Source organism: Globicephala melas, chromosome 19, assembly GCF_963455315.2.
Source record: "Globicephala melas chromosome 19, mGloMel1.2, whole genome shotgun sequence".
Taxonomy (NCBI): Eukaryota; Metazoa; Chordata; class Mammalia; order Artiodactyla; family Delphinidae; genus Globicephala; species Globicephala melas.
In genome coordinates this window covers 59,176,949-59,197,191 of record NC_083332.1, presented here as the reverse complement: position 1 = coordinate 59,197,191, position 20,243 = coordinate 59,176,949, and the positions used below count along the sequence as shown (strand labels likewise).

Here is a 20,243-nt window from a genome sequence, read left to right as displayed (position 1 = left end):
TACAAGGGTCCAGGTGCCCAGTTCGAGCGCTGCCTTCTCCCTGGAGCGCCCCCCAGCGGCACTGTTCTTTGTCTGCCACTCTGTCCTTGTTAGAGCCCATCTTGGTGCATTTGGGGACAGAAGGGCTGGACATTTGCTGGGGGTGGGGACCACGACTGCCTTGGGGCTCAGGCCGGGCCCAAAGGGTCACCCAAGGACCCGAAGGTGGGCCCACAGGCTGCTTGCTGGGGCGCAGTGGTGAGAGGGGAGGGGAGGGGACAGAGCCTTGTCCGGTCTCTGGGGTCAATCCCCCTCCTTGTACCTAGGACGGGCAGCAGGCATGGGAACTGGGGTTGGGGGCGACCTGAGGGCTGTGCCTTAGGCCATGTTTCCAGTGCCCTGTTGTGTCACCTCCTGGGCAAACACCAAACTGCACCCAGAACCTCCTGGGATGGGCGAGAATCCAGGGTGGCGTGGGGACCCCCCGGAGGTCCCCCATCTCCATTCTGAACGATGGTCGTTAACTGAGGTCATCTTCATGCAACAGCCCGGGGGAAAGGTTCTATCAAGACCCTGATGTTCTAGGGGGGGAAACCGACCCAGGGTGGCCCAGAGCACACCTGCTGGGGCTGAACCGGCTGTGTCAGGTTCCGCAGCAGCATGGCCACAAGGCCAGAGGGTTCAGTCCCAGCACGCACAACGGTGCCCGGTGCAGAATCAGTGCTCAGGAAATCCCTCTATCGCCGTGCAGTCCTCACCAACCTGCCTGTCCTTCAGCCGTGGGCACGGACTCCACGACCCAGGGGCCGCATGTGGCCAGCTCAGCCCGGCAAGAATGACTGGTGTGGAGGTCAAATAATGGTCCCCAGAGTCGGCCATGTCCTAATCTCTGGAACCTGCAAATGTGTCACTTTATAGAACAAAAGGGACCTTGCAGATGTGATTAAGTTGCGGACCCTGAGATGGGAGATCAGCCCCGCGGGCCCAGTGCAAGCACAAGGGTCCTCGTAAGAGGGAGGCAGGGGTGGGAAGGAGGAGATGTGATGACAGAAGGAATAGGACGGAGGGATGTGGGACCACAAGCAAAGGAATGCGGGAGCCTCTGGCAGCGGGAAAAGGAAGGAAACGTTCTCCCCTGGAGCCTCCAGGAGGAACCAGCCCTGCGACACCCTGATTCTAGCCCGGTGAGACCTGTGTCAGATCTCTGACCTCCAGACTGTAAGGTAATAAACTTGTGTTGCTTTAAACTGCCAAGTTGGTGGGGGTCTGTTACAGAAGCAACAGGAAACGACAAATGTTTCCAGACGCACAGCACCTGACATACAACAGTTGCTCAGTAAATGCTCTTCTCTGTGTTCGATCCAGGGAGCTCACAGCCCATCCCCCACGTCAGCCAAGTCCGAGGGGGAGAAAGGACCAATCACTCACAGGTGACCTTGAAGTGTCCTTGACCCCAACACGATCACCCTGGGAAGCCTCGGGGAAAAGCAAGCAGCCCGTGGTTGCTGGAATTTTCTATTTTAGAGCAAAGCCCTGGAGAGGGAAGAAAAGTTCCCGAATGGCGTAAGGACCTGCTTGGGACATCAGCCCTCGGCCCAGGAAGCTCGAGCAAATGCACGCCCCCGATGTTTACAAGAGACTCATTTCTTCTTTACCTTCCCCTCATCTGGTCCCCCGGCACCAGCTGACTTAAAACTTGAATTCACTCAACAAACATCGACTGAGCACCTATTATGTGCACTGGGCCAGGTGCTGGAAAGATAAAGAGGAGAGTAAAATACGGCCCCTGCCTTCACGGAGAGGGCGGGTGGGCTGCCTCGGAGCCTTTGCGCTTGCGCTTCCCCTGGCCTGGAACTCTCTGCCTAACGCCACCTCCTCAGCAAGGCCTCCGGGACCAGCCCGCCTACAGTCACAACTCTCGTCTCTGTGTTCTCCGACCCTATTTTGCTTCATGGCCCCTGTCACCACCTGGCATCGCACGTGCTGCCTAGCACAGTCTTTGGCACACAGCAGGTGCTCCACAAATATCTGTGAACAAAAGCCTCCACGTGAACGGCCGTGTAGTGGTGGAGACATGTGCCAACAGGCAACCGTGGTGGGGACGCAAGCAAAGGTCTTCTGGGAGATGCCCAATGTCAAGTGGTTTCCGCCCTAAATAGAAGGTTATAGGTGAGAGTTGGTGTGGACACAGGAAGAGTCTTACAAACGATGCTCTTCTAGCCAGTTAAATCCCTGTGGTGCTAAACCAGGAGAGCCAAGGTACCCCGAGTGCCAGCTTATCTACCAGCTTAAACCTGGTCAAGGGGAAAGCAGGGTGGTGGGTGGGTGGAGGCCACGGCAGAGATGGCAGACGGGTGGGCCCCAAGCGCAGGAGCCCTTGGAGGGGTGGACTGTGCTGGCCTTACTCCCTGGGGTCCCGAACGCTGCCCCCGGGACATCCCATCCTGAGCCCCGGAACAGTCATTTCTATGGCTCAACTGATCTCTGTTTTTCTACCTGAAATTTTTATTTTACTGTATTTTATTTATTTTTTTGGCATGCGGGATCCTGGTTCACCGACCAGGGATCAAACCCGTGCCCCCTGCAGTGGAAGCGCCGAGTCCTAGCCGCTAGACCGCCAGGGAATCCCCCTACCTGAAGTCTTAATCACAACCTTAATGGAAAGAAGTTAAGAGTTCGGGGCAAACAGACCCACCTGATAGCAATTTTGCCAGGTCTAAAGAGCTGCTTTTATCTTTGTGCCATTTTGAACTTCGTTGAAGTCAACACGCAGTTTATCGTTTTCTTAAATTGCCCAAGTTCTCTTTTCTTTTTCATGTCATGGACACCTGAATCAGTCAGACAGACACACACCAGCCAAGGGACCAGACCCTGGCAATCGGAGTAGAGAGGAGGGAAGGGGCTTCGGGCCCAGCCCGTGTGAGTCCCGCTAAATATTCAGAGGCTCCTGGGGAGAGATCGACTTACAAGCCTGGAGCCTCTGGGGCTGCCCGGGCTTCTCCACCTCCTGCCCAGACTTGCAAGCTCCGTGCTCCTGGCATTACAAGAAGTTCCCGAGAAGATAAACAGTCGCTCGTTGGAGGAAAAACAGACTTTGGATCCCAGCTTGGCTGGAGATGTACAAGGGAAGACAGAGGGGGTGACAGGAGCACGGAGACACTTCCACTGCACAAAGCCCCTTTCCATCAAGCCAGGACGAGCTACAGCCAAGCCCGGCGGCCCCTGTGTTCTCTGAGCAGCTGCCGCTTGGCCTCGGGGCACAGGAGTCCACCCAGCACCACCCGCCAAAGCGCTCCGCACACGCAGCGCTCCAGGTGAGACCTGCCAAGGACGTCTCGGGGCCTGAGCCAGTACCCGAGGGGAGGCCCCGCCTTCCTGGCCACGGAGGTCCAACCCCGCTGGCCGGGAGCCCGTTCTCCCGACAAAGGAGAGACAAAAGCCGCGCAGGGCCAGGACCCCGGTGGTCGCCAGCTCGCTCTCCTCGCAGGGCCAGGGCCAGTTCCCGTGTCCCTGAGTGCCGGGCACGGTGCTCAGCGATGCATGTGGATCGACTCCTGAATCTCACAGCAATGGAGGGGGAAACCAAGGCACAGAGAGGTCGTCTGCCTAAAACCAGAAGCTTGGGAGGAGCAGAGGCGGGATCTGAATTTAGGGAGCGCCAGTCTGGATCCGAAAGCTTAGAAGATGTCCACGCCCAGCAAACACTGATTTGATCTACACACATGGCTAGAAAGGAAAAGAGGAAAAACCCCAGTAGCCCCAGGACGGACGTTGGGACCTATGACCATTCAAGGTCCAGGCAACTCTTACTGCTCTGTCCTCACGGCTCTCAGGTTACATCTTCCAGGCGCGGCCCCCAGGCTCCAAGAACTCAGCCTGGCCTGCGGGGCTCAGCTCCCGGGAAGCTGCCTGGTTCTCCGTGCTCTTGGCTCGTGGGGCGCCCTTCCTGGGAGAGCTGGTTGAGCCACAGCACCTGCGGTCAATTCCCCCACATCCGTGGGGCTGGGGAGCCCGGGCAGAGGCCGGTCACACTGGGGGCCGGTGCACGCATGTGCCGTGTTGCTGCAGACAAGGCTGAGCGGACGGCCCTGGGAAATACGCCATCCCAGGTGGTTCATCAGAAGCAGACAAGGATGTGTGTGAGAGTGATTCATAAGGCACGGCACCCAGGGAGCAGGGACGGGACGGGATAAGGAAGCAGAGAAAGAAAGCAAATGCCACCCCAGGTAAAGCCCCAGCCTGGTCCAGGGGAGCCCTCACGTCCCCACACCTGCCAGGGGATGAGGTCGCCCAGCCCTTCCCCCAAAGCACACAGGGACCAGGGCAGGGTATCCAGGTGCAGCAGGACAGACTCAGACCCACGTTCTTGGAGCTCACGGAGCCGTGGATGAACCGCCCAGGGGGGTGGGCAGCCGGGGCAAAGATGACCAGCTGACTCTCCACCATGCCCGGGCCCTGCTGCAGTGGACAGCTGTCACTGCCCAGCTCCCTTCCATCTTTGGGGCCAGTTGGAGAACACGGGTCACCTCAAGGCCAAGGGTGTATGTCCAGTGGCTTTCTCGTGTTCTCTTCTCTGTGTCTGTTGGTGATGGAAGCAGAAAACTCTGGAAGCCACGAGCTAAAGGGAACCTGGGACCCTGTGTCACTCACAATGGGCTCGGGGTTACCTGTACAACTCCCGTCAATGGTTGCCCTGACTCATAAACTGATTTTATAAGGGACTTTAAAAAGGTCAGCAGGACAGTGGCCCTTAAAGACACCCACATCCTAATCCCTGGAACCTGTGAGTACGCTCCCTCACGCGGCAAAGGGGAATGAAGTTTGCTAATCAGCTGACCTTGAGATGACAGTGTACCGTGGATGGTACAGTGGGCCCCTGGAATCACAGGTCCTTATATGTGGAGGAAGGGGGCAGGACAGAGCCAGAGGAGCTGTGACCACAGAAGCAGGGCAGAGAGACGCAAGGTTCTTGGCTTTGAAGGTGGAGGAGGGAGCCACAAGCCAAGGAATGTGGGCAGCCTCCAGAAGCTAGAAAACCTGATTCTGCCCAACAGTCTCCAGGGAGGACGCAGCCCTGCCCATATCTTGATTTTAGCCTAGTGAGACCCAGATTGGACTTGCGGCCTCCGGAAGTGTAAGATGCTAAATACGCATTGCTTTCAACCACCGACTTGGTGATGACCTGTTACAGCAGCAGCAGGAACTAACCCCGGACTCTTCCAAGGCAGCCGCTGCCCTGGCCGCGACAGGAGCAGGTGAAGGGAGGGGTCTTCTGGAAGGTGCACGGTGTCTCCCATGTTGGCTCCTACCCCCACCCTGCCAGACCCACTCCTCCTCTCCCCTCCCCGCTGGACCAGTGGTCCCCCAAAACCTGGAATAAGTACAAATGAGAATGGAGGCTTTCTGGGTGGGAGCAGGTCAGCGGCTATTAGGACAGCAGGAACCCACAGGCCACCCCCAACAGGGCTGGCCCAGCCCAGCACTCCAACGTGGCAGGGGAGAAAGGGAGGCGTCCAGGAACACAGCCGTGATGGGAGAGTCTGTCTCTGCCTGGCTTTCTGTGACCCCATCCCAGAGCCATCAGTGGGGTCTGTGGCTCTCACTAGCTCTATATTATTTGCCATTTCAGAAGCTGTCCCACAGCTCAAAAGGACACCCAGCGCCCATGCGGCAGAACTACAGGGCCACTGCTCCGCGGTGCAACATGGCAGCCCCGACGGCCAGGCAGGGAGCACGTGCACAGAGGCGGCAAGAGGACCGGCGCCCCCTGGAATGGTGCAGTGTGCAGCCTGCACAGCCTTGCCCTGCAGCCCGGGGGCCCCCCTGGCGTTCCTCCCATGTCACCGATACTACGCTACAAAGAAGATTTCATTGTTACAATTTCACGCCTACTCGGCAGCTGGAGCAGCTAAGCTTTCGGAAGATTCTGAACCTTGCAGAGGCTCCACGGCCGGGAAGCGGCAGCTCTGAGACTTGGGAACTCGGATTTGGGTCTAGGACACCAGCCACACCCTCTCTCATCACCAGACGCTGCTGCTTCTCTCCCAAGGAGCCTGCGACGGCACAGAGATCATCGTTCAGGAACGCCTGTCCCCATGAGCTGGTGATGAATTGCAAGCGTCCTCTTGCTGGATTCCATACCGCCTGCGAGTGGCACATGAGAAATGGACCTCCCTTGGACTAAAGGCTTAAGAATACTGGAAAGAGCTGGGCCTGGGGGCTTGCCGCCTACAAGGGAAGGCTGCCTCGTGGTGAGCTTTGGATGGAACCCTTCCCCCACCAGCTTGGTCAGTCCAAGGTCCGTGCCTGGCCCGCCAGAGGGATGCCAGCCGTGGGGGTCCCCGCTTCCCCTGCAGCCCTGGAGCTCTTCCCCCTGCAGCCAGCAAGTGACCACTCCCCAGGTGGGTCCTCCCAGCGCGGCGCCCGAGGACCACATGGCCTCCTCCTCTGGGAGAAACCGAGGCGGGTTGGCCGTGCGTATCCCTGGGGGCACGTGGCCCAGCCCCCCAGCCCGGCACCAGGGCTGCCGGTGTGACAGCTTCCTTCCCCTGGCAAAGATGTCTGCAGGGAACTGGGGCTCAGAAACGGATGGCAATGGAAAGCTACCTCCTCCCCAAGGCAAGAGATGCAGCCCCCAACCTGCCCACAGCCACCCCATCCTCTGGGAAAGGCAGCACTGGGGTGGATGCCACCATGCAGGGAGTGGGAGAGACAGCGGGGAGACGGGGAGGGGCTCAGAGCTCTGGAGAGAGGGAGTGACAGGGCTGTGTGTGTGTGGGGGACACGTGTGCATACGGATATGCGTTCCCAGGTGTGTGTCTGCGATGTGTCCTTACGTGCACGTGTAAGAGCGTCTAGTGCCTGTGTGTGTGTCTCTGCACATGTACCCTCATGTCTGGTGCGTCTGCCAGGTCTGCGTCTGTCCCCGCGTGTCCCTGCGCCTGTGTCCATGTGTCTCTAAGTGCTCGCCCCTGCGCCCGCCCCGCCGTCCAGCTGGCAGTGCACAGCTGGACCCGGGGGCTGTGCGCGCCTGCCCGATGAGAGGTGGCAGGTGTGTAATAAACCATTAGTCACTGTCACGTTTCCAAGTAGCAGCAGCAGCGGCCTCCCCGGGAGGGGCTGACTATGGGAGGCTGCTCCTGGCGGGTCTCCAGCTGTGAGCTGGGCCCCCCCATCCCCCCCCAGGCAGGGCCACAGCCTGACAGAGAGCAGCTGGCAGACGTGGCTCTTGTGCCCCTGCCCTGGGGCGGCCCCAGGGCAGGGGGCAGGGGCTCGTGCGTGCCAACCGGGGGAGGGGAGGGTCCCCGAGGGTCACAGTTTTGCAGGTTATTACCCAGAGCTGAGGCACTCGTGGGGGCGGGGGGTCAGGACCTGCACTGAGTGCGCTCCTGTCCTGGTTACTTTAATTCTCACACCTGCCCGCGAGCCAGGCACTTCCACTGGCCTTCCTTCCCATTCCTCAGATGAGGAAACTGAGGCACACTGCAAGAAGACACTTGTCCCAGGCTCAGAGAATGCTCGGGCCTCCCTGCCCAGCACCTGCATGTCCCCTTTGCTGCCTGACACTCCGTCCCCAGCAGCCAGGGTCTGGAAGCCCCGCAGAGGGCTGGGTGGCCCCTTCCCTCGCTGAGTCCACACTGCGGAGAGGAAGGTGGGTACCGGGGCTGTCCTGGACATGGATGTCCACATGACCACGCGCCGGCTCCCCCAACCTGCCCGCTCCGGCTCTCTAACAAGCAGTGTTTTCCGCCAGCTGCCCCCGCAGTGGGCCAGCAACAGGGAGGCCTGGGCTGGGGGGCGGTCTTGAGACTCAGTCCTCTTAGGGGCAGGACACACACAGGGACTCGCTCTGAGGGCTCTCGGCCTAAGGGGCTGTTCCACAACCCTCCCTAGGTAAGAACGCAGGTGTCCACTCACTGTTCCCAGCCCGGGGCCCATGTGCCCCACGATAAACGCCTTGGGACTCCACACTCAGGCCCAACAACCCACGAGGGAGCTGCGTCTCCACCAATGGGGAAAGTGACGTGTCCAATGGGGCCGAGATGCGCGGATGGGGTCTCCAAGGCTGAAGGGGGTGGGGGTGAACGCCCACGCAGGAGAACGCCGGTCAGCATCTTCCCCGGCTGGACACCCTCGTTCCCTCTGGCCTAAATGGGGTTACGCCGAGAGCCACGCGCCGGGACACGTGTGGCGCAGCCACAAGGCGGGAGGGAGCACAGGCGCACGCACCGGGCGGGCCCACCATCCCGTGGCGCACGACGGTGAAACCAAGCACTGCGGCAGCTGTGACAACAGAAGGACCTTGCAGCGCTGAGCCGGGCCCAGGAGACAAAGCTCACACCCCCAGGACACCGGCGATTCAGGCAAACACAGGTGCGATGGAAACGGCAAATGGGACCTGGCGGGTCCCTCCGGGGGCGCCGGGGCATCCAGGTAGACGGAGCGTCCTAGGGCTGGGTTGGGTGGTGGTTCACGGGGATCCGTTACATTAGTTTTTAAATGAACGAGTGAACACAACGGAACGTAGAGATGAAAAAACAACAACAACCCAACCAAGGCCATCTATGAATCAACCATGAGACAGTGCTAAGAAGCAGGGGAAGAAAATCAAGTCAGGGAGACGCAGCCTCCTGGCTTTTCCCTGGAACGTGGCGGCCGCGGGGTGGGAGTCTGCGCCGGAACTTTCTCTGCGTGCTCCCTCGCTGCCGGGGGCAGCCTGATCGGCTCCAGCACTCAGAGACAGTAAAAAGCTGGCACCTACCTGTGCCCGTGAGGTCCGGTCCGGCCCCGTCCAGGCTGCTCTGCTGACACCGGGCTGGCCCCTGCTCCTGGGCGGTCCTGGGGCCCCTGGGCAGGCTCTCCGTTAGGGCGCCTGGCCGAGGCTCGGGCTCCCGGGAGGGAGGGTGGACGGCCGTCGATGCCTCGAGAGATGCAGAGGTGACCTGGAAGGACGGGGGAGGGGGGGACATGGTGAGTCTTGGTCACGCCTGCCAGGAGGTGCCCAAGGGGTGGGCCCCCTGGGCCGCTGGGTACCACCCCTCCCCCACGATGGCCTGGCTTTGTCATCAGGGACTCCGCGTGGCTGGCTCGGGGCAGCAGCAGAGCTGGTCCCCAGACTGCCAGTGTGAGTCAGTACCAGTGACGGCCTCGCCCAGCAAACCTGCCCAGCAGCACGGTGGGCACCAGGCTGATCTCTGGGCACTGAGGATCCACTCCCAGGTCCCATCACTACCCAAGCCCCTATCCTCTGCACGGAAGGTTGTAATAACTACCCACGAGTTAGTTGCAACTATAACCATTAACCTAGTTAATCTTCAGTTCACCCCACAGGGCAGTCATCTCCCCCGCTTTTTCTGTCTTCAAAAAGAAATCGTAGTAAAATACACATTACCGTCTTGCCCACTTTTAAGTGTACAACTCAGTGGCGTGAAGTCCAAACGCAACGTGCAACCATCCCCGGATCCATTTCGAGAACTTTCTCATCGACCCAAACGGAAATTCCACACCCATTAAACACTACCGCTCCGTACTCCCTCCCCCAGGCCCTGGCACCCACCGCCCTACTTTCCGTCTCTATGGATGTGACTATCCCGGTCACCCCACCCCCTTTCCACAGTTGGGGAAACTGAGGCTCAGAGAGGGGCAGTGGGGGCCTGAGATCAGAGCTGCCAAGGCAGGGTCAACTCAGCTGAGCATCCTGGGCGCCAGGGTTCCAGGGTCTGAACAAGAGCAGTTCCCCGGGGGCCGGTCCCGGAGACTGGCGACGCCACACGGCCCCGATTACGAGCTTCAGGGCCGCACGGCTGTCAAAAAGCAACTTCACGTTGACCCTGTTTTTCCAGGGATTAGGGCTATAAAACCAAAGTACCGGGGAGAGACGGACGGCGCTGCATCCAGGCTCCAGCAGCCCCACATGCGGGAGACGGATAAATTTACCGTTTGTTTCCGGGAACGCTTTAATTTATGGGATCCATATGGTGACACTGCCCAGACTGCAGCCCCCGCAAATCCCACAGGGGTGCTGGCGGGTTAGGCTGGAGCCAGGAGAGGGCGGCGCCGGGGCCCAGCACACTTCATTCACTCGCTGGCTCGCTTAGGGCCGGGGGCCCCTCGGCATGGCGGGGAGCCTGGAGCCCCTGTACGGACCCCGCCCCGCAGGCTTTTAGCTGCTCTGGCAACCTTGCCAACATCACTTCGGGAAACTCTGCCAGATGTAGGGCTGCTGTGTCCCCCTGTTAGTCCAGCCAAGCCCAGGGACTGTCTGTGGGGTGGTACCTCATCAGAGCAGGCAGCATTCTTGCAACCCCCTCGGGGCAGGCTGGCAGGGAGTGAAGGAGGGTGGCATTGTGCCCTGGCCTTGACCCTGCCCATGCGCTGGTGGAAAGCAGAGCGGGGTGAGGCCCACGTACTGCTTGTCCTCCTGGGGCTGGGGGACCAGGGTTCTGCTGGGGAAAGTGGCCGGGGGGATGCCGCATGGAGGTGGGGACGGCTCCCTGGATGAAGAGCTTGTGGGCATGAGGATGCCGTTTACTGAGCACCTACTACGTGCTACGGTTAATCCTCCCAACAGTCCTGTCTCGAACAAAAACATGGAAACACGAAGAGACAAAGTGTACTGTCTGAGTCCCCACAGTAAGTGGAGGTGTCGGGATGTGAACTCAAGCAGCTGGGAGAAGACTCTGCTGTCACAAAGCATGCAGGGAACATGGCTTTTAAGTAGAAAACAGCAGATGGCAAGACAGAATACTACTGGGTGGGAGGGGGTGCGGTGCGGATGACAAGGTCTAGAGGAGTTTGATAATAGGAGAACTCCCCAAGGGCTGGAAAATTCCAGGCAGGCTTCCTGGAGCAGGTGGAATTTGAACTAGGCCTTCAAAGGGAGCAGGCTTTAAAAGGAAGTGGGGGGGACAGGAAGGACAAGAGATTCAAACACACATCTCTGCGGGGACCAGGGGGGTAAACCGGAAACAAGGTACTGGTAGGTGAGACTGTATGGGGGCACCAGTGGGGGCCACATGGAAGGAAGCCAGCCCCGTCAGGCCACTTCTGATCTTTCAGGAGGAAGCTGGGAATCCATTTTTAAAAGCTGCACTCTCAGGATTCTTAAGTGTTGAAACAGGATGCAAACCCTCATACGCTGCTGCTGGGACTGTAAACTGGTGCAGCTGCTTTGGAGACGGCCTGGCGGATCGTCAAGGTCCAAACAGAGTCATCACAGGACCCACCAATTCCACTCCTAGGTAGATACCCCAGAGGACCGAAAACAGACGTCCACACAAAAACTCGCATCTAAATGTTCATGACAGCCCTCCGTTCACAGGCTAATGACTTCTGCCAACGACGAACCTGCAGGTGGGTCCTTCCCCAGTCGGTCTCCCAGGTGAGAGCGAAGCCCCCCCGATGCCTTGACCTGCCGCAGGGGCCCCCGCTGAGCGGGCGGTGATAGGCGTCTTGCTGTGAGCTGCTTGTGTGCAGTCCTTTGTTACACAGCAGTCGATAACTAATAAACCCCCCAAGCTCTAGAGCAGGGCCTGGCCCAGAAACACATGTTCCCTGGCACCACCGGGTGCCAGACACCCTCCCTCCTCTGGTCCAGCTGTTCCCACCATGTTGACTCTTGTTGGAAGTAAAAGGATTCTACCCCCTTCTCCGGCGTTTGCCGGCAGCTGCCCGTGGACTCGAGAGGGCTCAGTCGCTGCTAACGGATGGGCGAGGCTGCCAGACACACGTGGGTGGGGAAGATGCATTATCTCATGCTAGCATCATCGTAGGTGGAGGCAAAGGTTCTCAGCCAGACCATCACAGGGAAGCAGAGAGCAGCCTTTCCTCACCCTTCAAGGACAAATTTACAATAATGCCTGACTAATAAAAAGCAGACCCTCGAACCAACATATTCCTTGTGCCTTTTCTCTACCAGAGCCAAGAGTTCCAAGCTCACGGCCTGTCTTAATTTAAAGTGCTATTAGGACCGGGTCTGGGACATATACTGCTCCCTGCCCCGGGGACCCTGGAAATTGACAGCATCCCAGAGAGCCCATGGGGCCCTCGCAGAGCAAGCAGGATAAACTTTACTGTTCCCTTTATTTTCCTGGACCAGGGCCACTACATTTAAAGTGTTAACGGCGAAAGGCAAAAAGGGGGAAAATTTCCAGGGTTCTTTACCATAAAAGGGATTTGCAGCCCACCCCTGCATATCCTAATGAGATCGCGCCTTGTTACACTTCCTCCGGGGAACTGAGTGATTTCTGGAGAACAATGACTCCAAGTAAATTCGCACGCACGTAGGGATGGGGATGGATAGGGGCAGAGAGCAGATACGGCATCCCTGCTTCACAGGGGAAAACCATGCAGCACTGCTGTCAGTACCCAGTTTATTTTATTAATTGTATTAGTCCGTGAGCTCCCCAAGTTTGAGAACTCCTGTTTTATTGTTCTGTAGAATTGTTTTATTGAGATATAATTCATATACTATACAATTCGCCCATTTAAAGTGTACAGTTCAGTGGCTTAGAGAAGAGTCATAGAGTCGTGTAACCATCACCAGAATCTGTCTAGAACGTTCTCATTACCCGGTACCCATGAGCAGTCACTCCTCACGCCCCCACCCCGGCCCCCTGGCAACCCCTCGTCTCCTTTCTGTCTCGATGGATTTGTCTCTTCTGGACATTTCATACAGGTGGACCCCTACACCATGTAGCCCTCTGTGTCTGGCTTCTTTCACTCAGCGTAATGTCTCCCAGGCTCACCCATGTGGTAGCCTGTAAATGACGTACTTTAAAAAACAGGGGAAGTTCCAGTTTGAGGGCACACAGCGGCCCAGAGGCCACTGCACAAGACGCTAGGATTTCTCTCTCCAGCAGCCTCTCCAACAGGGACTGGCTAGCTGGCTGTTCCCAGAGCCTGCTTCCCTCTCCCTCCTGGGCACCCAGCCAGACTCTACCTCTCCGGCTCCCTGTAGTGAGATGGGGCCAGGCACTGGGTCCTGGCCACTCCCCCCAGCTGGGAGATCTTAGCAAAGTGACTTCACCTCTCTGGGCCTCAGTTTCCCCTTCTGCAAAATGGATTAATAACACAGCAAGTGTCCACCTCCAAGAGGGAGGGTGCAGGGGATTAGATGAGTTCTTTCTGCTAAAGCACTTGGTACACAGTAGGTGCTCAAGAAATGGCAGCTCATCTCATGACCTGACTGCATAAGCATCAGAAACGAGAGCCACAGGGGGACCCCACAGAGCCTGGAGGGGTGTGTGCTGGGGAAGCCTTCACGGCCTCAGCCTTCGCAGGGGAGCCCACCTGGCCTCTGGGCAGTTTCGGCCCCAGCTGGCAGGGACACCTTCTAGGCCCCCTTGCCCGCTGCTGACGCAGAGCCTGAGGCAGTCCCGGAACCCCTTGACTCACGGGGGCAGGATCTGGGGCATGGGATCCCCCACTTTTCCTGATCACCCTGAATCGTCTCTTTCCTCCAAATCGGCTCAAGATATGCTCCAGGAAGCTGGCTTTGCTGATCTTGAATAAAGTAGATGTGGGACTGAATCCTGAGTGCCACTTGCCTGTGGGCGTAACTAGGAGTAACAGGCAAGTCACAACTGCTTGGACCTCAGTTTATGCCTCTGGGAAATGGGCCCGTAACGCCTACCCTAGATTTACTGAGCACTTGCTATGTGCTAGGTATCCACCAAGTACCTGCTGTCTGTAGCCTGTTTCATCCTCCCAACAACCCTACCTTAACTCCCACATTGTAGGAGGAAACTGAGGCACAGAGAAGTCAAGTCAGCTGCCCAAGGTCACCCAGCCGGTCACAGTCAGAGCCCCCACAGCGCCGGCACCCAGCAGGTGCTCCCTGCATACTAGCAGGGCCCGATTCCTGTCCTCGCTGCCTCAGCAGACACACAGCAACCGGGACTGTGGTCTCTGGCACACAGGTTTATCCTGCGGCGGAGTGACGGTGGGTTTGCTGATGGTCTGCGGCTGATTTATATGAAGACCAAGCCTGGGAAGATGAGACAAAACAGAGCTGCAGGAGGCGGGAGAGGAAACGCCAGCATCCCGATGGCACAAAGGACGCGGCATCATCACCTGCCCTCGGCCGCGAGGAAAACTCAGACACAGGCGGGAAGCCAAGCTTGGGGAGAAAAGCCACCTCCCTCCCAAACAGTGATGGCGGGGGGCCTGCCTTGGTTGGAGGGTGGGTGGGCACAGCTGGGTTGGCGGGAGACCTCTGCCAGCTGCCGGCGACACGTGGGTCACAGGCCCGGGGCCGTCTGTCCAGGAGCGACATAAGGGGGCACGGGCCAGCCCTCCCACAGGGCCCCTCCTTCCCGTTTCCTGGTCCCCACGAGAGCCCACCCACAAAGATGCACTCGACCCTCTCTGGTGGGATTCCTTGTTCTGTGCCGCAAGCTGGTTCATCAGAGGCCGCAAAACAGTATTTTACGCCCCTTAATTCCCTGTAATAGCTGCATAATGGCGAGCAGAGAACTCCAAATACCGCAGTAAAGGGAACGATAAGGCTCTGGGTCAGGGGGAGATGGAGCTGCAGAACGCAGAGTCCCCGATAAGCAGACAACTAACGGGTTATTAACTGTGCGGTGCAGACCGGGCGTAATTGGAAAGTTATTAGATATGGAATACACACAGCACCCAGTAAATGAGTAATCAGGGGCTAATTAAGCTCACGCGACCCAGCAGATCGCGAGGGAGAGGCTGGTGGCTGCTACATCTGTGACAGCAATTAGGGGCGCTCCGGCTGCCGCGCGCGTGGGAAGGAGGTCGACGGCTCGGGCAGAGCAGCCCAGCCGGGGGTCTCGATCTGACTCTTTTCCCAGCCGAGACCCCCCGCCGGCTGCTCCCACCTCTCAAGGGCTGGAGGGAGGGGGCGGGGAGGCACCAGGTGCATCCGGCCTCCAAGACAAGAGGAGCCCAAGTGGACAGAAGGTCCGGGACTCGGAAAAAACAAAAAGATTTTATCCCTGGCTTCACATCCGACCAGGTGAGCACTCACTGCAGCCACCAGAGGGGACGGAAACAGTCATAACTCTGCCCCCAGATGATCTGCAAGGTGTGTGTGCAGGGTCACCTCCTGGAGCTTTGCGGTGGTTCTGCCAGGCGGGCTAGGCGGGGACAGTGATCAGCCCATTTTATAGATGGGGAGACTGAGGCTAAGAGGACCGGAAGTGGACAGAGCTCATCCAGCCTGCTTCCCCTTCCAGCAGGCACAGGGCACCACACCCCTGCCCCGGGTGTCTCGAAAAGAGGAAGACACTGGTGTCTCTCAGGAGGACGGCGGCCAAGCTCAGAGGAGAAAAAGGGGCCAGAGGCAGTTAGGTGGCCAATGGGAGTGACCGTTTGGGTTCCAAGCTGGCGACCTTGGGCATGCTTTTAATGCCTCTGGGCCTCAGCTTCCTCGTCTGAAAAAGGGGGTGCTGACAGCCACACCCACGGTGCAGGGCAGTCATGGGGAGTTAGCATTCGTGCAGCCCAGCCCAGGCCCGACGCACAGGAAGCCCATGAATGCATTTGTCAAAGCAAGAAAGAGCAGAACTAAAAGGGGGAGCCCGGTCCCTCCTGCCATAAAGAGAACCAGAGAGCCGCTGGTTCAAGACCTGGGGGCTGCTGGAGCTGAAAAGTCTCTGGGTTCGGCTGAAACCAGGCACTGTCTCCAAGCCAGGAGCTACTGCCTGTCCCTGATAGGCTGCAGCAGAAGGGTCATGGGCCATGACCCTAAAGCAGGAGGCTTGGGACAGAAATGCCTTTCGTTGGTCACAGCTAAACGCTGACAGCACCTACTGAGCACAGGGCCCCGTGCCAGCCTTTGCCGTGTCAGCCCTCGAAGCCTTGGCCCTGGTGGGGAGGAACTGTTGGGCCCCATTACATAGTTGGGGAAACTGAGACACAGAAAGGGTAACTCACTGCCATGTGTGGACGGGGCAGGTGGGGCGTGATGTCTCTGGGAGCTTATCAGAAAGCCGGAGTCTGCTGCCAACAGCACTCAGAGCCTCGGGAGACACGCCTGGCGGGACAGGTGCGGCTGGGAAGGCTGAGGCCACGGGGAGACTGGAGCTGGCCAGAGGCAGGCATGCCCAACTTCTGCTGCTCCTGTGGCTGAAAGGAACATTCCGGAAGGCATGGGCCCGGCCCCCTCCCTCAAGGGAGGCCTCTGAGCCAGCTGACCCCCTCATAAGTCTTGGGACAGAGCAGGGGGCTGCATGGAGGAATTCACTGTTTCCAGAGGCAAGCAGGTCTCCCCATGACTGCCTAGCAACAGAGCACGTGGGTGATGCTGGCGGAATCCAGCTCAGGCCCAGGGTCAGGGGTGAGGGCCCTCAGGGATGCGGGGGCTCCCGGAGTCCTTGACGTTAGTGCCGAACGCCAGTCCCTGGAGGCCGGCCGCGGGAGCTAGACTGATCTCAGACCAGTGAGGGCTCGACTCCCCGGCTCTCCTGGGGTGCCCCCTCCTACTCCTGCTGTGCCCACTCACCTTCCCCTCCTCCCAGGGCGAGAGCCTCCCACTGGTTCCTGGGCACACAGTCTTACCCACTTCACCCCCCCGCCAACCACTCCTTGGCCTGAGCCAGCTTTCCAAAACACTACGCTCACCCACCTGCACAAAATCCTTTACCAGAGGCTCCTCCACGCGGCCTCTCAGAGCCATGTGACTCGGGCCAGCCCAGCGTTTCAGCCTGTCGTGCCTCACATCCATCTACCTATCTACCTGACCGACCATGCAGCCATCCACCCATCCAACCACCTGTCTATCTGGCCGTCCATCTATCCATCGATCCAATCATCTGTCTATTCACCCACCAACCTATTCATCTACCTGCCCATCCATCCATCCATCCGTCCATCATCTGTCTATCCACCCACCTACCTATCCATCCACCTGTCTACCTGTCCAACTATCCATCCATCCACCCGTCTATCTGGCCATCTGGCCATCAATCCTTTCATCCAGCTATCCGATCGTTCAGTCAAACATCCATCCATCTACTAAACATTTATCAAGCACCTACCATGGCTAGGCACTGTGCCTGGGATACAGGAGCAAACAAAAAAGCTAAAAATGTCTGCCGTTAAGGAGGTGACATTCGGTCGGCGGAGACAGACAGCCAGTAAACACACATTTACACGACAGGTGGTAGGAGATGCCAGAAAGACAAACAGGAGAAGGGGACAGGCAGGAGCGGGGATGGGCAGTTAGAATTCTCCATAGGCTGGCCCCATTGAGAAGGGGACATCTGTGCAAAGACTTGAAGGAAACACGAGAGTTAGCCATGGAGATAGATATCTGTGGGAAGAGTGTTCCAGGAAGAGGGAACAGCAAACACAGTGGCCCTGAGGCGGGGAGCATGTTTGGAAACCTTTTCTGAAAAGGCCAGATCAGATTTGCAGCTTATGGGCCGTATGTTCTCTGTTGGAACTAAGCAGCTTAGGCCTTGGAGCTCTAAGGCACACTTAAACAACATGAACAGGAACACTGTGTGCCTGTTCCAATAAAACTTTACTTACACACACTGAAATTTGAATCTCATATAATTTTCACGCCGCGAAACATTACTCTCCCTTTGATTTTTTTTTCTTGGCAATCATTTAAAGATGTAAAATCCATTTTTAGTCCATGGGCTGTATGGAAACTGGCTGTGGGCGAAGTTTGCCGATCCCTGTTCTACAAGCAGCAGGGTCCGTGTGGCTGCAGGGGTGGCGGTCGCGGTAGAGATGGAACACCATTTGCTGCGACTCCTAAACACACCTGGGGGAGAGGGGTCTGTGGGAGGACGGAAGCTGAGCCTTGACTCGGAGCAGAGGCGAGGCTGGGAGTCATGGAGGTGGTGAGGCCGCTGCAGAGGCTCCCTCTGGTTGCCTAGGTCCACCGGATGCAGGAAGGGCTGCGGAAGGACGTGTGTGCACCTCTACCGCTGGGCTCATTACCTTCTGGTCTCCCCTGTAGGTATCCTGTAAGGGGCTGAGGGCAGATGCAGAAACCATCTTGCCTGGTTCAAATCCCAGCTCTGCCACCTATGAGCTGTGTGCCTTCAGGCAAGTGACTCTACCTCTCTGGGCCTTGGCTTCCCTATCTGTAAAATGGTGAGGATGCCCCAGGTTCAGGGTTCGGGGTGGAAGCAACATAGGGGTCTGCTCACGAGCCACTGTCATGCCCATGAGTCCCCCCTCACCCCGAAACGCCCTCTGCCCCTCCCCAATTCCCTGTCTCCTTTTCAGCCAACAGTCTGCCCCCCTCCCCTGGACTCTCTCCCCAGCTCCCCTTCCCAGGCAGAGCCAGACCCTCCCTTGGACCACCTCCATTAGTGCCGTCATCTGAGTACCACTGATTCAGCTCTTACACTTCTGCCCCCACCAAGACTGTCGCTCCCCTGAACAGCACCTGGGGAACCCAGGTGCTGGCATGGTGTCCCCAACACAGCACAAAGAGGAGACATCTAAGTTATAGAAGGAACCATGTGGAAGCCTAGGGAACAGTGTTTTAGGCATGGGGAACAGCCCATGCAAAGGCCCTGAGGCAGAGAGTGCCTGGTATGCCTGAGGAACAGCAATGGGGCCCACATGGCTGAAGAGTGGGGGAAGCAATGGAGCCATGTTTTGTAGGGCCTCGTGGGCCCCTAAAGGACTCTGGCTCTCATTCAGAGTTACGATGGGAACCGGGTGGGGGGGCAGTTTCTGAGCCAAGGAGAGATGTGATCTGATTTTTGTTTTAACTTTAACTTTTTACGATGAGATGCTTCTAGATTCACATGCAGTCGTAAGAAATGATACAGGGAGATCCTGAGCACCCTTTGCTCAGTTTCCCCAATGGTAACATCTTACAAAACTAGAGTACAAGGTCACAGAAGGAAATGAACAGGACAACCTGCCTATCTTACGCAGACTTCCCCAGTGTGACCTGTACTTGCACGCGCGTGTATTTTGTTCTCTGCGGTGTCACCACCAGCACAGGCTCCTGTAACCACCTCCACAGCTGAGATACAGAAAGTCCCACCCTAAGCATCCCTTGTGACACCTCCTGATAAACACGCCCAGCTCCCTCCTGCCCCAGACGACAAGCCCTGGCAACCACTGACCCGTTCCCCACTTCTATATTTCGCCATTTCAAGCTTGTTATGTAAATCACAGTGGGTAACCCTCTGGGACCGGCTGTTTCCACTCAGCACGACTCCCTGGAGATTCACCAGGTTGTTGGGCATTTCGGTGGTTTGTTCCTTTTTCTTTTTTTTTTTTTAATAAATTTCTTTTTTTATTTTTGGCTGCATTGGGTCTTTGTTGCTGTGCGTGGGCGCTCTCTAGTTGCGGCGAGCGGGGGCTACTCTCTGTTGCGGTGCGCGGGCTTCTCATGGCGGTGGCCTCTCCTGTTGCGGAGCACGGGCTCTAGGGCACGGGCTCAGTAGTTGTGGCGCACAGGCTTAGTTGCTCCGCGGCATGTGGGATATTCCCGGACCAGGGCTCGAATCCATGTCCCCTGCGTTGGCAGGAGGATTTTTAACCACTGCGCCACCAGGGAAGCCCCGGTTTGTTCCTTTTTATTACGGAGTTGTCGTCGACGGCATGGCCGTTCCAAAGCTTGGTAGCCCGTTGCCTGATTTCGGTGGAGGGAAGCCAGTTCCCTGCAGGTTGAGCTGCTTCCTCTGCCCCCACCCCAGGCTCACATCCCACCGCGGCCCTGGCCTTCCTCCTGTCTTCAGAGTCTGTGCCTGGCTTTACCTGCCAGCTCCCCATTAAGGGCCTGCCTCTCCCCCCGCTTTGGGAATCGACACCCTGTTTACCAGACATGATGCTCTCGCACCTCTGCCCATAGCCCCCTTCGATGCCTCCGAACTGGGGAGGTCAGGGGGTTGATCGACGGTAACCCTTCTGCAGTTGCTCCCCATGCAAATGGGGATCAGAGATGTTTAGCAACCTGCCAAATGCCCCACAGCGGGAAGATGGGCAGACGCCCACCCTCGTGTGTTTCAGTTACATCAAAGGCAGATTCTGTGGACCGGGGGGTGAGGGGGCCTGCCCTGGGCTCTGTGACCCCCACGCCTGCACCAAGGGGGTCTCGCCAGCTTCAGGTAAACACGACATAATTACTGTGGAGAGAACTGTGCTGTCTCAGCCAGGCAGTCCGTTTATCAGGCGCTGACAGTGCATTAGCTAAGTGATCACTAGACTATTAAATTTTTTCCCCAGCCCTTGCCAGGGGTATTACAGTGAAGAATGGCAGCTTAACCGCAGGGAAATTCTTCAGGGTGACAAAAATAAAAATAGCTCTAATT

At 57.8% G+C, this 20,243-nt stretch overlaps 1 protein-coding gene across 3 annotated transcripts in view; it reads right to left on the bottom strand.

The window, feature by feature from the left end:
- GSE1 (Gse1 coiled-coil protein) overlaps positions 1-20,243 on the bottom strand; it is a 418,195-nt gene that overhangs the window by 252,010 nt on the left and 145,942 nt on the right. For all 3 annotated transcript variants that reach the window (XM_060289861.2, XM_060289860.2, XM_060289862.2), the window contains exon 2: positions 8,741-8,921. In XM_060289861.2, coding sequence (XP_060145844.1) covers positions 8,741-8,921 — 181 coding nt within the window. The remainder of the gene's footprint in view (positions 1-8,740; positions 8,922-20,243) is intronic.